This window comes from Wasmannia auropunctata, unplaced genomic scaffold, assembly GCF_000956235.1.
Source record: "Wasmannia auropunctata unplaced genomic scaffold, wasmannia.A_1.0 LD335450.1, whole genome shotgun sequence".
In the NCBI taxonomy this organism is placed as follows: Eukaryota; Metazoa; Arthropoda; class Insecta; order Hymenoptera; family Formicidae; genus Wasmannia; species Wasmannia auropunctata.
Genome location: NW_012027440.1, coordinates 4,720 through 22,329, shown reverse-complemented (window position 1 = coordinate 22,329; position 17,610 = coordinate 4,720). Strand labels below are relative to the sequence as shown.

At 35.1% G+C, this 17,610-nt stretch overlaps 2 protein-coding genes across 3 annotated transcripts in view; one reads left to right on the top strand and one right to left on the bottom strand.

Moving 5' to 3' along the window:
* The first annotated feature begins 511 nt into the window (after positions 1-511).
* Positions 512-9,139, top strand: LOC105456970 (serine/threonine-protein kinase polo). 2 transcript variants are annotated; one of them, XM_011701357.1, is made up of 7 exons: positions 512-1,093; positions 2,516-2,740; positions 2,822-3,039; positions 3,314-3,609; positions 4,545-4,838; positions 5,059-5,459; positions 6,367-9,139. In XM_011701357.1, the coding sequence occupies exons 1-7, from the start codon at positions 1,004-1,006 to the stop codon at positions 6,562-6,564; spliced, it is 1,722 nt and encodes a 573-aa protein (XP_011699659.1). In that variant the 5' UTR covers positions 512-1,003; the 3' UTR covers positions 6,565-9,139. The 2 variants fall into 2 exon arrangements, with proteins under 2 accessions (XP_011699659.1, XP_011699660.1); XM_011701358.1 differs by lacking the exon at positions 512-1,093 and adding an exon at positions 1,428-1,542.
* Positions 9,140-16,192: 7,053 nt separating this feature from the next.
* The window catches only part of LOC105456975, a 4,931-nt gene continuing 3,513 nt past the window's right edge, over positions 16,193-17,610 (bottom strand). The window contains exon 4 of the mRNA XM_011701362.1: positions 16,193-16,221. Coding sequence (XP_011699664.1) covers positions 16,193-16,221 — 29 coding nt within the window. The remainder of the gene's footprint in view (positions 16,222-17,610) is intronic.

The following is a 17,610-nucleotide window of genomic DNA, read 5'->3' as shown; positions in this document are numbered from 1 at the left end:
AGCAAGAACGCGGATTAAGTTTGAAATTAGAGATCGTCCACGTCGATAATTGGTCAATTTAATGTAAAATTTTCTGATTAATTTTGTGGAAAAGCTCCTAAAGCACTGATCGCGAGTGATCAATCGCAGCATATATGAAGGTGTGGTGAACTTTTCAGCTGAACTTCTTGCACGGTTACATCTTTCCTCTCTTACTCCTCCACGTTGTAGAAAGAAAGGAGAAAAGACGAACAGTGCAAGAATCTCGACAACTAAAAAAATAAGTAACAGGGCCGGCCTGCGGTCAAACGGACGCTCCCTCTTTTAAAACCTCGGCAGATAATCGCGGACGAGAGCGATTGAGAGTTAGCGAGATCGATGGCCGCGGGATGGCGCGCGCGGCGCCCGGCGCGCCAACCGCGCCAACTCCCGCCTGGGCCACGTGATCCGCCCGGCGCGCGCGACGATTGGCCGGCGATGCGTCATTTAAACCGGCGAGCCGTTGCACGTCCTCCGCCGACGTTGTGGTGCCAGGCGGCGGTTTGAACAGAGAACCAGAAGTGCAGCGAGCAGCGAGTTCCGCGGGTGTCCTGCGGTACGGTAGCGTGACTAGCGCGCTCACGGGCCGTTTCGCACACGTCTTTTCCTCTTTCCGTTTGCATCCTCACTCACACACGGGCTCTCTCCCTTTCTCGCGGACGCGCGGGAGAACGACCGGACCCCTGGGGGAGCGGTCGCTGGGGTAACCGTAGCAGCGGTGCGTATATCAGTTTGTTTCACCCGAGTGCGTATTTACGCGCGAAGCCGGCCGGTAACCGTGACGTTGCGGAGTGAAATCGCAGGTCGGCCTACGCGACGGCGGACGTCGGGCTCGACGAGCAGCGACGACGACGACGACGACGACGACGAGCTGTCCGGCAGCGCTGCTGCGACATTCTCCGTGACATCCGCAACGTACGACGGCGGTGCGTCCTCGAGCGACAGCGGATCCGCGTGCCACTGCCATTGCCACTGCCATTCCACGATGTCGAACGAGGAGGAGAACACTATACCGAGCATCATATATGACGCGAACACCGGCAAGAGTTATTTGAAGGGCCGGTTCTTCGGGAAGGTGAGAAAAGCGCGGAGAAACCCGCTCGCGCGCGTCCTTCAGCCTCGCCTTCTTCGCCCTGACCTTGCGCAGTCACGTTCGCACATTACATTCCTCTCGCGCGCGGGTTACGTGTGTATTTATACACATGGTGGACGACGCGGTCCCTCGGCGCCCGACACGACACTTGTTGCACACTCGTGCCGAGGACAGGCGGATTAAGGTGGTGAGGGGACGTCGTTATGGTTCCGCGATCGCGAGAGAGAGGCTCGCGGACTGCTCGCGACATTGTCGAAAGATTACGTTTCAGCTTCTCTTTGGAGGAATTCAGGAGTCACGTGGAATGGAAATATACTGGAAATTTGATTTATGTCCATTTCCATCAATGTAGATTAATCTCGATTCGACTTGTCTACTTTTTATCTTTTTCTACGCAATAAACAAAATAATCAGAAAGTGATGAAGAACAGGTGAATTAAGTCAAGATCGCTACTTTAATCTACGTTGATGGAATTGAATATCAAGGAATTTTTATGGAGGTTTTATGGCAGAGAAAATTGCTCAATTCTGTTATCTTGCTAGGTTATAAATATCTTCCATCTAATTCTAATTTCTATCCATGTAGCTTACTTTTGATTTCAGTTTAGCTTCATTATTTTTCTAATTCTTAGCATTAAAAAGAAGATAAAAAGTAAATTAATCCAAGATTAAAGTTAATTTATTTTGGTAGAAATCGACATTGGAGAATTTCTGAGGCAGTTTTATGAAAGAGAGGTTTGCACAAATGTCTCTCTTCTCTCTTATCAAGCAAGGTTAAATTTGTTTAACTGTGCATGTGGAGCTTTTTCATTTTTTGTGAAAGCTGTGTTGTTGATGTATTATTGTAATTGAACATATTAAAGAATATACACACACAAATCTATTAATTCATACATACATAAATGAAAAAGGAAAACATTGAAAAAAATAGTGTCAATGAAGCCAATGATATCTCATGTATAAAAGTATATTAAAAGTTTTTATTTTTATATTTTATTTTATCTTTTAAATATTAAATCTATTTTGAAAAATCAAGAATTTGTGTTGAAATTTATAAGCAAAAATTTATAATTTTATATGCCGTATAATAAGGGAACCATTTGCAAAATCAAAATATATACATATGTAAAATATGTATTAAAATATACATGTATATCAAAATATATGGCATGTAAAATTACAAATAAAATTTTGAAACTTGTGAATTCCTTCAAATTATGGTTTCTTTAAACATTAAAAATATTGCTTACTAAGAAGAGTAACAGTATTACAATGCAATTTACTTGTAAAAAAATTACATTTTTAAAGAAGTTTTTATAATTATATATATCGGTTTTTTTTTATTACGGTGTCTTTATTTTATCAGCTCTTATGTCATATTATATGGTATCTTATGTATTATAGGGTGGTTTTGCAAAATGTTACGAGATCACAGAATCAAAGTCGCACCATGTGTTCGCCGGAAAAATCGTGCCGAAGTCACTGATGACGAAAAGCAATCAGAGAGAGAAAATGACACAGGAGATTGCGATTCATCAGAGCTTGAATCACAGACACATCGTTGGCTTTCACGGCTTCTTCGACGATAGCAATAATATTTACATCATCTTGGAACTCTGTCGCAAAAGGGTAAGCATTTGCAGCGATACCTACTACTTCGCGAATACAGATTACCGATTATGACAATTATACATTTGTTTAACAATCTAGTCGATGATGGAGTTGCACAAGCGCAGGAAAGCGCTGTCGGAATGCGAGACACGGTACTTCATGAAGCAAATCTTGGATGGGGTTTACTACCTGCATCAGCATAGAATAATTCACAGAGATTTAAAGTTAGGCAATCTATTTCTGAATGACGATTTGCAAGTCAAAATCGGTGATTTCGGATTGGCAACCAGATTGGAGCACGACGGTGAACGAAAAAAGTAATTGTTACTCAAATATTGATGTCATGTTAAATATGATCATCTTCTTTATTGTTCGTTGCTATAAATAATTATATTAATGCTAAATCTAGAGATTCAATTTCCTTTATTCTTAAAGTTCAAATATTATTATTTATTTGATTAAATTTTTTTAAAATTAACGTAAATTATACTCTTCTTTAAAATTTTTGAATTCTGTCAAAAAAAAAATTTATATTAATTACACAAAATTTTGCTATACGATGATTTGTCTGATTGATGAATTTTTCAACAGAACTGTCTGCGGTACTCCAAATTACATCGCGCCGGAAGTGCTCACGAAGATCGGGCACTCTTATGAGGCTGATATATGGAGTATCGGTTGTATAATGTATACTCTACTTGTGGGCAAGCCGCCTTTTGAGACATCGAGCCTGAAGGAGACGTATTCCAGAATCAAACAAGTGCAGTATAAGACGCCGGTACACATTAGTAAACCTGCTATGAATATGGTAGCAAATATGTTGCAATTAAATCCTTCAAAACGTCCGACAGTTGCCAAACTAATGAAAGACATCTTCTTCACTTCTGGTAAGATACATTAACATCTCGAAAAAAGTAAAATTCAATTTATTTCTTTCTCATATTGTTATCAATTATCTAATAGCTTTTTTTATAATTTGTGTGGTAATATTAATTATTTGATTTATTGCAATGTTAATTTTTTCATTATTTATCGTTAGTTTAAATTCATTCAAATTATAGACAAGAGAAATTTAAGTTGATTTGATCTCGTCTAACAATTTCATTGATTACTGATTTCCAGCACTTGTTCTTTTCTATTAAAATAAATTGCAGTAAATAATTTATTAATTTGTAATTTTTCTTTTTTTTTCTTTGTTAATGAAGATGTTTATATATAAAACGAGATTACTATGTATATAACAATATGTTTACAATCTGGAAAAACTTGGAAAAGCTGGAATTTTTTTTTAATTCTCAAAAAATCAAGAATTTTCTTGGAATTTTATAGGTTTTTTCAGGGAAATTTTTGGAATTTTATTTTTAAATTTATATTTTTCTCCGAAAACATTGCTACTTCAATTTTTTCTTGATAATGTAAAACGTTAACAATTGATTAGCAATAAGAATGACATACCCTTCCGCGTATATTCACATATATTTTCATGTGTCTCGCGAATTTTTATAAGAATTATTAGAGTGATAATGAAAGACAATACTTAGAAAAAATATCTCATTGATATTACATTGTAGTGAGTTTTTCCTGTAGTATTCTAAGTTCCCAATCAAAAATGATATAGTTTTGTGGAATCCCTGTTTCCTACTAATTTTAAATTATTTGCATTGCTTGTACTCCGATTTATTTTAAAGTAAAAGTATTTTTTAATGGAATTTTGAATAAAAATATCTGGAAAATCGGGGAATTTTAAGAAGATTTTTATTATATTAATAAGATTTTAATAAACCCAACGTTAAATAATTTTTTTATTATTTAATAATTGCAGGATACATGCCGACGAGTTTGCCGCTCTCATGTCTGACAATGGCACCACGTTTGGACATGCTTGAATCGCACTGCAATCGCAAACCGCTCGGCGAGATGAATCTTAACGGTTACTCAGAACAGGACATTCTTGCTTGCCGAGTGCCGAATAGTCCATCACGTAAAACCAAACCAAACGAAATTGTTGAGCCGCAGAGAGTAAACCTCGATATCAGGAAAATGCTTCAAACATTGAAAGAGCAGATAGCTATTGTATTGAATACTAAGCCTGCTCGGGAGACAGCTTCCTCAGCAGGTATGTTAAGAAAAAACTTCTTTATATATATATATGTGGGTAGTAATTCTGCCCTAGTAATTTGCATTTTGATTAAGAAATATATTTATAGAAAAAATTTTTTCTATAAATATATTTCTTAATCAAAATGCAAATAACTGGGAAATAAATATAATTGCTATATTTAGTGTCATTTTATAATGCAGTACAGTTATCTTTAAAAATCTTTGAAAATTTGCAGATGAACTGACCGATCCGGCAGCGCAACCTGTGATTTGGATCAGTAAGTGGGTCGACTATTCAGATAAATACGGTTTTGGATACCAATTGTCCGACGATAGCGTCGGCGTGATGTACAACGACGGCACGCGGTTGATCATGATGGCGAATGGCTACAACATTCACTACATCAACCGCGAGGGCGATGAATTGTACTACACGGTCAAGGAATATCCAACCAATCTCGAGAAGAAAATGAAACTGATGAACTTCTTTTTGAAATACATGAACGAGCACCTGATGAAGGCGGGTGGCTCCATCGCAGTGAAACAAAGTGACTCTCTCTCTAGAATACCCTACATACACCAGTGGTTCAGAACTCAAACAGCCGTGGTAATGCAACTGACTAATGGCACAGTGCAAGTAAGTGTTAATTTATCGACTATCTCTATAAAATTAAATATATCCGCGCGCATATTTTATTGCTTATTTTTCCCCGAAATGAATTACTATCTTATAATACGACAATCTCATATACTTTTATCTTAAGGCTCCTGCCTAGTCAGCCACGAACTCCGCGTTGACGGTGGCGACTGTCAGGGGGGAAAAGAATAGTTTTCGTTTATTTTTACAAGTTTTTTAAAGCGACACCATTTTGTTATTTCATTCAAATTTTCTGCATTTAAAATGGCACGCAAACTTTCATGTCATTTCTCGTTTATGACATCACGATTCCAATATGACCACGGTGACTAAGCAGGAGCCTTAAATTTTTACTCTTTTGATTAGCCTCTTATAATATATTTGTGATGAAGGTTGAGATTTAACTCAAGATTACTAAACCGGTTAAAAGATCGCTTTCATGCGTCATCCTCTTCATAGCTGTTATTACCTTCTACATATTATTATCTAGTGCATTCATATTTGACAATTATTTTAATTTATTTTTCGCTTTTTTCTAAATTTTTGAATAATTTTTTTTTATTTTGTAACACTGCATCGACTTATACTTTCTATATTATACTTATTATACTTTCTTATTATTTCTATATTATACTTATAATACTTTCTTATTATTTCTTATACTTTCTTTGCACAATCACATTCATTTATTCTATTTCTATAATTATTTTTATTTATGTATTTTTATCGGTTTTAATACACTGGGCAATAAGAAAACCATAATTCGTATTTAGTAACATTGTTATTATTATTACGTTGTTGAAAGTATTGTTATCTTATTACTCTTGTACTCTTATTACGTATCATATACATTATCTGTATATTGCTCTTACTCAAAAATAAATAAAATTATCTATTTACTTTTCAGATCAATTTCCTGGATCACGCGAAGATCATTATGTGCCCGTTGATGGCAGCAGTCACTTATATCGATCTTGACAAGAACTTCAAGACTTATAGATTCCAGACCATTCAGGAAAGTGGTTGCTGTAAGGGATTGGCGGACAATTTGCTGTACGCGTATGAGAAGATCAAGCTGATGCTGAAGAATTCTCAAGCCCGATAAAATCGCTTGTGCCAAGGAAAAATGAGAGGAACAAGAGAAATAGCGAGTGTCGTGCCTCTCGTGGCACTATAAATTAACTTTTGAGGAGTGCGACATATTGTATTTATTTTCTAATAGTGCTGCTTTGCGAAAGAGAGAAAAAGAGAGAAAGAGAGAAACGGGCGAATGGAAGCTGCGATCATGCATGATTTTTCCTCTTCCTTCGTCCAACTTTTATACAGACGTATAGAATTTTGCTAGGCGATTTTTTTTCTTTCTTTTTTTATCATATACGAAAGAGAGAGAGAGAGAGAGAGAGAGAGAGAGAGAGAGGACCAATCGCGCAACATAAGCGAAAGACTTCGCGAGAAGGCATCCCATCATCAAATATGCCATACATATATTAAAGTCAATTAATCGGAGTGTGTATCATCGATCTGCCGTGTCATTTCCAACAATAATACTGGGACTGAGATTTTAAAAATCGCAGTTCCTCCTCCTCGTTAATCCGCAAAGACTGCTTGAAAGATATTTTGCTCTGACTTTGTCAAGTGAATCAAATTCGATCCAGAAGTCCCGCGCTGCGTTCATTGCTAAGGAAAGAAAAAAAAAAGTGCTGAACGGAGCACGGGGGTGATTCGATTGAGTGGTGCAATTTAATGTCTTTGATTTCGTTGTAGCAGAGATGAGAAACCTGCAAAAAGCTAGTCCTCTGACTGACCGCAGTGTTTATTCCTATCGCTTCCCAAGATCTGTTGAAGCGGAGAGTTCCTCGCGGATCCGTTCGAAGCAGTGCGACCACGAGCGTTCGTTAGTCTCCGAACGATAGTTGTTAAAATCCTAGTAACAACGGTATGCGGATTTAGGCGCGTTTATCGAAGAAAATGTTGTTCGAGGTGAGATTGTTCCGAATAAATCTTATAACGACTTGCTTAAAGCTTAATTGTTTCAGTTGTGACGTAATATCGAAAATATGTTAATTTCAAGGAGTACAGGAACGAATAACAAATGACGATTAAATAAATTACATCGTGATTATTTCTTTTCACTATTTCATTTACAGGCACTTCACGTATCTGGCGAAGCTGTTTTTCTCACATTTATTTCCTTGTTCAAGACGAAAAACACAAAGATCCTGTATCTTGAGAAGTTTGCAATCTTGCCAATCTCCATTTTTCTTTTTTGGTCAAACCCGTGGCTTCAATTAGGAATCGAAGACATTCCATAAAGAGTACTTTCTGAACTTATTTTGTATTTTGTTTCGATTCCTAATTCCGAAGCTACGGGTTTTTGTTACCTTGATACGAATGCGAGAATTGAACATAAGCAACTATTATCTCTGCCAACTTGTTAAAAACTCGACAGGATCGGAGGCCGTATAAGTAAATCACGATTAATTCGGCCGGAAGTTTTATAGAATCGGAAAGGAAATGTGAGAAATGGATTGATTGACTGCTTCCATCCGAGAAATTCAGCGGGATTTGTGATTTCTCGCATTGCTTCGATCGGTTAGAGAACGTTCGAAAGAGCACAGAGTCAATTATATTCAAGCTACTTTGTACATGAAGACTATTTTGCCTAGTAGAGAAAGACGACTATACAAAGACTATATTTTTTATAGAGTTAAACTGACTAGTGTGTTAACTGATGAATCGATGCGCGCGTATACTCGGTGTGTTGTACTATAAGATTCCTTTTTGTAATATTAGATTGTTACACAGATAATGTCGGTTTCATATAGACTAATTGTAACATCGAATCATTGCGAGAGTTCCCGTATTTCTTTTCAGCGGTCACGATCGTCAGTCCGATCAGGAGGGATTGATTAAAATAATTGAAATGACAGAGGTTTAGCAACGATTAGAGATCGAAAGACCTGTATGAAGGGGATCCCAAATATATCGGGGGAATATCGAAAGAACAGCGATCCGAATATTTGTGGATCTCGCAGCAGAAAGGCGATAATGACAATCCGAATGTTTAAGTAGCTGAGGAAATTTGTGGATCTCTTGGATGATCCTGATCCTACAAGCCGAGTAGTTTGACGGCCGACAGATCGAAAGACCGTTGAAAACGAGATCGTCGATGATTTCGTGCTGAGATGAGCGGAACGGAAACTTTCGCGAGGATTCCATGTAATTATAGACTGGACGAGAGAGTAGTAGTATAGTTATCTTTGCGTAAAAAAAAAAACGAAATTTATCCAAATACAATAACGAGATAACACGATAATTATTAAGTGCCACTCGGAGGAAACAATGTTAGCTTATCGAATGACGTTACGTTACATTAAGTTTAGATATACAAAAAAATGCGTCCAGGGCGAGGAACAATTGTAGACACAATTAGGTAATAAGTTAGCAAATTAAGATGAAAGTAGATGTACATATAAAGAAAAGGGTAGATAGGTAGATACGCCGAGGTGCGAATGATGCGCTTGCGAGCAGGAAGTATAGTTACGTTTAGACAAAAATTGTTAGGATAATATTTTTTTACAATGCATCAGTATACATATAACGTTGTTTTTTGGAAAAATACGGTACAGAAATAAACTGTTTTTTCTTTTTTAAATACAGGTCGCTTTTTGTATGCGCAATGCCGACTTTGAGTAGAACGTGACGCGTCCTTGCGGCTGTCAAGTCTTTTTCGACGATTTACAAAGTCTAACAATGATTTTTACGTATTTCCCATCGAAATCTTAAAAATGTCCGAGTTCATTCCCTTCTGACGTCACCAATCATCGACAATTAAAGTTCTTGGTAAGAGAGACGTATGAAGAAGAATGCTAAACTGCATGGAGATCAAATTCCATGGCGTTATTTCTTTACCGATTAAACAAAAATAATTTTTGCAGGCTTTCGTATGTATATTGCTTTTTCTTATTAATTTGATTATTCCTTTCCAGAATTAAAGTACATAGACATAGACGAGATTAGAAACTCGTGCAACCATTTCATACGAAGAAATTTTCGAAAATTTTTAACAATTTTGCTATTTTTTTATACAAAGTTTTCTCTCGTATTAAATCATCTGGAAACTCATTCATAAAAGCACAGTACTGTTCTTTCATCCTGAGCGCGGATGAAGATTGTTTCATACATACAAAGTATAAAACTTGTATAAAACAAATATTGTTGCGAGTCGACCTTTTTGAAAAGCGCACCATATAGCCAGCCTGAAAATGGCGGTGGTGCCCAAACTCTTCGAGGTCTCTGCTCTACACTTTTTATAGGACCATCGGACGAAAACGGCGCGTCTCGTGTTTCGTAAATCGTACGCAGAGCTGGTCCCACGTCACGCGTCGGGGTTAACCGTTAACCAATGGGACATGATGCTCATGCACACAGCTGTCGGAGTACTCGGAGAGTGAGACCTCGGAGTCGGCGCCGTCGCAGCGCAGCCGTGCGGCATGCAGTCGGGCAACTACTTTCGACCGGAGTGGACGTCGTTTTGCCTGTCGTCGTCGTCGTCGTCGTCGTCGTCGTCGTCATCGGGATCATCAATTCATCACGCGCGTTTAACGGACCGGGACGCATTATGGAATCCTGATAGTCTACGTGGACACCCTTGTCCGAGGGCAGCAAGTGTTTCTTAACCTAGGTGAGTTTTTGTGCGAAAACGCGAGAAATTAAGGCCACGCTGATCAACCGCTGATAAACCGCGCGGCTCGGATTCGGGTTATGTAAAGGCCGGGCGCGTGCACACTTTTCGATGCGTCTAGCTTTGTCCGCAACAACGGCGAGAGGAACCGTGACGTACGTGACGCTATCTTGAAAGAAATCGGCGTGTTTACCTAACGTACGAACTGAGCCTTTGACCTTTTTGCGAACGAGTGTGTAATACATCACTGACAACATTTCTCTGCTTCTTTATTAGCTTTAGAGCTTAGAGTTGCCTCTTGATTTTCAGTTATTCATAATCTTCGTTCGTAACATAAAATAAATGCAACATATATTGAGTATGATAGCGTGATTTATTATGTTGCAAATATATATAAGTAATAATTATGTCAGTATATGAATAATATATTAATAAACATAAATATTAATATATTATTATATTATATATATACATATATTGTATAAAATTTTTTAATACAATATATTAATATATATACAATATTTTATGTGTAATGAATACCATTAATACATATAAAATATCAATATATTATTTACATGTTATTTATGTACTTACATCAGTAATTACTGCTAATTATGAATATAGTAGAAAAAAAAATTCTTAAATAGGGATGATGATTCTTAAAATTACATTAGTCATATAGAATTGAGTTGAAAAATTCTGAATCTTTTTTTTTGCAATGCTCAATGGAGCATTTTTCAATAATTAAGTACTGGAGTAATAATCATTTCATTGAACATTGAGAGAAAAATAGTTTGTTTTTTTTTGGTTCGGTTTTTTACAAGAAATAACGCTATATAATTAGTAGGCGCTATTTTAAGATACATATATATAAGGTATCTTAAAATAGCGCCTACTAATTACATAGCGTTATTTCTTGTAAAAAATCGGAGCCGAAAAATCTCGAACCATTATGTTCAGCTTACGGAGTTGTGAATTTTGCGTTTGCGAAGCACACGTTTAACTTTGCTTCCGGGATTTTTAATTTCATGCGGAGCCCGTCTCTGCGGAAAGTTATATGTTGCGAAATTAAATTGCATCGCCGAATCTCGACGTCATGGGGATTCGACACGTACTGAATTCTAAAACGGACCCTAGGAATTCTCGAGGATACGTCTCTCGGAAAGGAGAACGTGTCCTTGAAGATCAAGGGCGCCCCCGGTCACCCTAAACCGATCCGCGACCTCAGACGCTTCGTCGCGTCGTGTGTTTCTCCGTCTGTTGCGTAATCGGTGGTTTGTACTCTTATCAGTGCCTATATACCACGCTATGCTGCGCGTGTGGTGTATCTCGTGTCACCGCATGAGTCGCGGGAATCGGGACTCACCGGCGAGTCACCTCGGCCATTAGCGGCGTCCCGGTAATCACGGTAACAACGCCAAATGATGGAGCCGTTTTACAATCGCTACACGGAAAAAGAAGCCGTGAATTCACGTGTATGTATATGCGCGGAGTAAGCAAGGTCCTGGAATTACTGTCTTTTGTAGACACCGCGGCTACTACGATTTTGTATCGAGATAATGCAATATATCTCTTTGTTGTTTTTAATAATACAACAAAATGCCAAAAGAAAAAATTGTTTCGAAGGAGCAGATATTAGATATACAGGCATTTTTTCGTTATTATTTTTTCAATTATTATTTTACCAGATTTCAAGATTTTATTTTATTAAATGGATTTATATGATTTTTTTACATAATATGTGATTGCTTTAGTTATTTTTTGCTTATAAAAGTATTAAAGAACACAAAATCAACGAGAGTTAACGAGATTTTATACTTATTCTACTTTGTAACATGAAAATATAAAATATCTCGTGAACTATTAATTTTTTTAATAATTCTATTTTAATATATTTATATGCAGAACGACTAATGGAATTATATAATTATGTAAAAGAAGATTATATCAATTTTACTTAAAAATTGGAGGTACTCCTGAAGTCTCTATTTAAAATAATAAGCATGAAAAAATGCTGTTTATTTATAATAATTACCCTTTTAAAACAAATAATTTTTTTCTTTGATATTCTATCATATCATTAAAAATAACGAAGAAAAATGTTTGAATTACTATAGGAAACTCCCTACATATTGATATATTGATACTATAGTTGTAATAATAATTTGCGGGATAACACTGCATGATTACACGCAGTTTAACGAAAAAAATGCACAAGTACGAAGATAATTATTTCCAGTTTTTTGCGTGCTGATTACACAATGACTTTACCAAATTGCTCTACGTCGCGGTGCTGAGAAATTTCCAGTTAAAAAATTGCAAAAATATTTATATATTTATATATATTATTTAGTGATCAATGGAAACTGATCAAATTGTTATAAATTTCTTTTGAAAGTTCTTTGTCAATGAAGATATCTGTAGTAAGATCATAAATATTTGGTTGTTTGTAAATTGATATTGAAAGACCGTTTTTTGAAAGATTGCCGTCTTCGAATAACTTAGATAGAAATTATAATTATTGCATAGTACATTTGATCAGTTTTGTGAGCCACTGTATGTACATAATATATAATGACAATGTATGTCGCTATACGATAGTAATTTCTTCATGCTTTGTTTAATATTAAATATTTTTCGTTTGACGTTCAATATCGGTAGTATATGTATTTCTAGCCATGACCAAGCTATAACAGAAAATAAAAGCATGACTTCTTGACACACACACAGATCGGAAGAGCACACGCACACACACACACACACACACACACACCCGCACACAATAAGCAGCTCGATACGTTAGATCTCAAATAATTCAAGCAGATAAGAAAATCTCGAGCCCCGCAGACAATTCGAAGGTTTCGTTTCAAAGTGCGCTAGAATACAACACGATCTATGAAGGTCACGAATGCGTTTATGAGAAGTCACGTCGAATATAAGATTGTAAAATCATGCAGAGATAAATGGCTACTTTTGTGACACTCGTATGAAAGAAATTGCAAGAAGGAGATGCGAGTACGCCGGAGTCGATAGATAATTCGGAGAAATGGTAGCGAAGGGGACTGAATAATTTAACTTATCGATTTGCACGTCCGCAGTTTGTTCCCGTAAATTAAGCCTAATGTCACTGGGCAAAGGTCCGATGAAAGATGATACTGAGGAGAAATCACTGTCGGCATATATACATGGTTTAATTATTACGCACATATTTACACGAGACAAGAGGGTTTACATTATGCGGGCGTATGTTTAACTGCTGGATTTTGCGGTTGAAATATGGAAATTGTGAAAAATCAATCGAGAAAAAAATGCGGTGTTACATACGATAATTTAAAAAAAAAACAGTAAATTTAATTAAATGTTAAAATATTATCCGAACTAAAATCAATTCGAATTAAACAATCAATTTAAGGCAAGTGAAACACTAAATATTCAATTGAATTAATTAGAAATTATTACAAAAAATATGCGCTATTATAATATATTATATATTTTCTCTTTTTTTAAATTATTATAGTTATTTTGTAATGATTTCCGCTTTAATAACACTTTAATTATACAATATTAGAGAATGAATAGTAGTAACGGCAAGTAATGTTTGGAAAATTACTCACCACAAATTCTTTAAATTTCAATAAGTTACATAAGTTATGTTATCTTCGTTCCATTTTATACATAAATATAAATGTATTCCATATTTAGATTGCAACTTTTTTTTCTTTATTTTATGTTATCTCTGTCCCGTTTTGTCATGATAACGATGGAAATAATAATCCGTGGAGTTTAAAGCCATTTTATATACATGTTGACATCAGCTGAATTAATTGTCCACGGAAAGAACAATTTTGATTTAGATAAGAAAATAATTTTTGTTCAATAATCAAAATAATTTTGTTGGAAAGCAAAAATAATTACTTAAAATATCAAAACGTTTTATAGCAATGCCTATCATTTTTAACTTTCCAATAAATTATTTTGATTATCGAACAAAAATTATTTTCAAATCTGTATTCAGGAAAATTTTTAGACCTTTCAACAAAATCGTTCTTTCCGTGTCTAATTAGTAAATCTTTTAATATTAAACATGAAGATGCATTATAGTGTGTTCTACATTGAGAGAAAAAATATTGTTAGAATTACTATAATTTAACTATATCGTATAGTTGGTACCATTTTCTATGCCAACTATATATTGGTTTAGTAGAACTATAAATATAATTATTATTAGCATCATAATAGTAATAATTATAAAAATCTATCTCTTAACCATAATTATTTTATCAATTATTTTATACAATTTAAGAAAACTGTATATTGTAGTACATATATACAATTACTCTCTAAATTTTCTGGAGTGAATCTCAATTCAAAAGATTGAAAATACTGCCACTCGATCACTTGAGTGGCAGTATTTTCACTCTTTTGGAGTGAGATTTAGGTATTCCAAAAGAGTGAAAAGTCACTCCAGAAAATTTCGAGAGTATATTGTATACATTATATATAAAATACAAACACAAATATCAAAATTTTTCTCTTAGTGTATTATTAGTAATCTTATTGCTTACAACTTTATAAAGGTGTACATAAGGTATCCCAGAATTCGCGCATACGTAATGTATGATGCGATTCTCTGTGCCAGGAGGAGCAATTTTTTCCTTTCAGCAACATTGCAAATTGTCCGAGTAGTTTTTAGCAAAGACAGCAATTTGAAGCTAACGAGCGCTCTGAACTGTGCATATAAATGCATCTATAAATACGCTGTTTTTCACGTTGATTTCATAGTAACTGTGAACGATAGGCCTGTTTTTTTTTTTACAGCTGAACTTCTTGCACGATTCATTTTCTCTCCTTTTCTCTTCTCTGTCGGATGAAAGAAAAAGAAAAAAGATGAACGGCGCCAAGAAGTTCAGCCAAAAAGAACAGGTTTACCGTTATTACGAAATCATTAAGAAATATTTGAGTAGCGTTATTTTAGGTACAACTTAAAGAGAGAAAATTTACTTCAAATTGCTGGTCTTCCCGTGATATCAGTTAGATTTTCTGCCGTCAAGTTGTTTATATTTATAATATCGACGCTCGCTTTTCCCGGGATCAATTTACGAAATTGATCGCGCTTTTCATCAAAAAGCGATGGAAGGCGTGTCGAATGGATCAACAATGCCCGTGTCTTTATCAACGCGATGGAAGAGAAGTGTCGCGTTAACATAACACGATGTTCAAATTACGCCACGTTCCTTATCGATCGTCGTTGCGTCAACAATGAATTAGTCTTAATTGACTCTCTTGTGTAACGAGCAACGGGGAATTAAGGGAATGGGCGGAAAAATGTGATTAGAACGATTTCGTCGACCGACTGGCGATCCCACGTCAATTTACTGAGCACGAGATACGTTCTAGTAGCGATCGATATTGATAAATGCTCGAAAAAACCGCGTGTATATTATACTTTGTATAATATAATATTATTACTTTACAATCACTTTAAGTACCCAAAAAATTTTGCGTAACGCAATTATTAAAGGACATTTATTAATCGCAACAATATTTAATATCGAACGATTTGAAAGATGTGTGTTTTATTTTGACTGAATGTCGCAATAATTAGAAACCGTTAAATAATTCTCTTTCATAAAAATTCAGGTAAATTTTAGTGAACAAATCTACATAAAACATTTCAATATTGCGGTTATAATATTATGACATACGAAAATTAATTTAAATATAGCGTAAAACAGAAAATAATTTTAAGTAAATGTTATTAACTTAGAACAGGGTACAGTGGGGTAATTTGAATAGTGGGATAACAGTAAGCATTTACAAGAATTTTGGAAAATAAGAGATTTTAAGATACATTTCATTAGGTCAGACATTGATCTAATGTACCCTATATAATTTGAAGCTAACGGAGGTGTAATCTGAAAATAATTTAATCAAATAGTAATTTTTATCTTAGCGTTTGTAATAGATTTAAATAAGGATAAAAGGTAAAATCTGTTTTTTTTTTAGGTTAATAAAATAAAAGTAAAAATTTAAAAATTTTAAAACAATATTAATTGCTCGAATGCAGCGTTGCAATTCCTGCAACAGCAAGTGTGTTAAACATTCATTAAATATGATGAGGCAGTGTATTCCGTTAAGTTATTTCTTGTAGTGTTACTTAACACATTTCCTTTTAGCGAAATAATCCGTTGTTTTATTAAAAGTACATACATGGTTTGTCCCCAAAAGTAATGAGACTAGTTTTTGTACGCACGTGAGAAGGGTCAAAAAAAGAAAACAGTAGCCGAGGCAGACCTGGCGAGGGATATGACCTCAGGTATACAGTCTGACCTTTCTCAATTGACTCCGAGTCTCTTTAGACTCTCGTAATTCTTGTAATTTTTGTGTCTTGTCACGGGCGAAAATTCAGCACAGTATCGAACGCTGCTCAAAACTGTGCTGCATTTTGAGTAGCGTTACGCGATCAAATTCTGAAGAAAAAGCAGCATTTCCATAAGCTGTTCTCAACATCTCCAACGTTTTGGAATCAGATTTTCCTTATACATAGTTTCATGCAGAATTTGATCGCTGCTCAAGACTGCTGAATTTTCGTCCATGACAAGACACAAAAATTATAACGCACTTTACTGACGATATCGACTGCTAAAAAGACTCGGCAACTGAGAATGGGTCAGGTTGTGTATCTAGGGTCCACTACCAAACTGCCTCGACCGCCATTTTCCTTTTCTTCCTGGTCCTTCTCACGTACGCACAAAAACTAGTCTCATTATTTTTGGGGCAAACCATGTATATCTTTATCTATCATATATTTACTTAAATCGATATGAAAAGTGCAATCAAATGTTACTGAGTTTATGAAGTCGGATACAGTTTGTATAATATTGCACGTATTCTCGCTTATATCAAATTTTATTTCATTCCATAAAGAAATTTTTTACAAATTTTTTAAAAGAAATTTGAAAATTCTGAATGAATATCAGTATTCTTTTATAAAATTTTTAGTTGTAAAAATATATACTTGATACTTTTGAAAAATTGCAGCATATAATATGCTTTTTTTTAAATCAGAAATTAATAATCATTTCAATTTCACAAATAAATCAAATAAATGCATTAGTTTATATTTTACACATATTCAATTTTTTCAAAAAGATTTTGTGATCTAATTGGTATTTAGCAGAGTTAAATAAAGGTATTTAAAACATATTATCTTTTTGAACGCAAAGAAAGAGAGAGAGAGGGAGGGAGAGGGAGAGAGAGAATCAGATAAGAAGAGCTTTCACTAGTCTTATCAGAAACATTAGAATCTTATATCATCAGAAACTTATAATGTATAACTTATTAATTTCACTTTTATTAGATATAATTAATAATTACTTATCTGGTTCTATGTTAATCATTTTTAATTAAAGTTTTGAATTAGAAATATTAGATCTGTCTCTTATACACATCTCTGAGCGGGCTGGC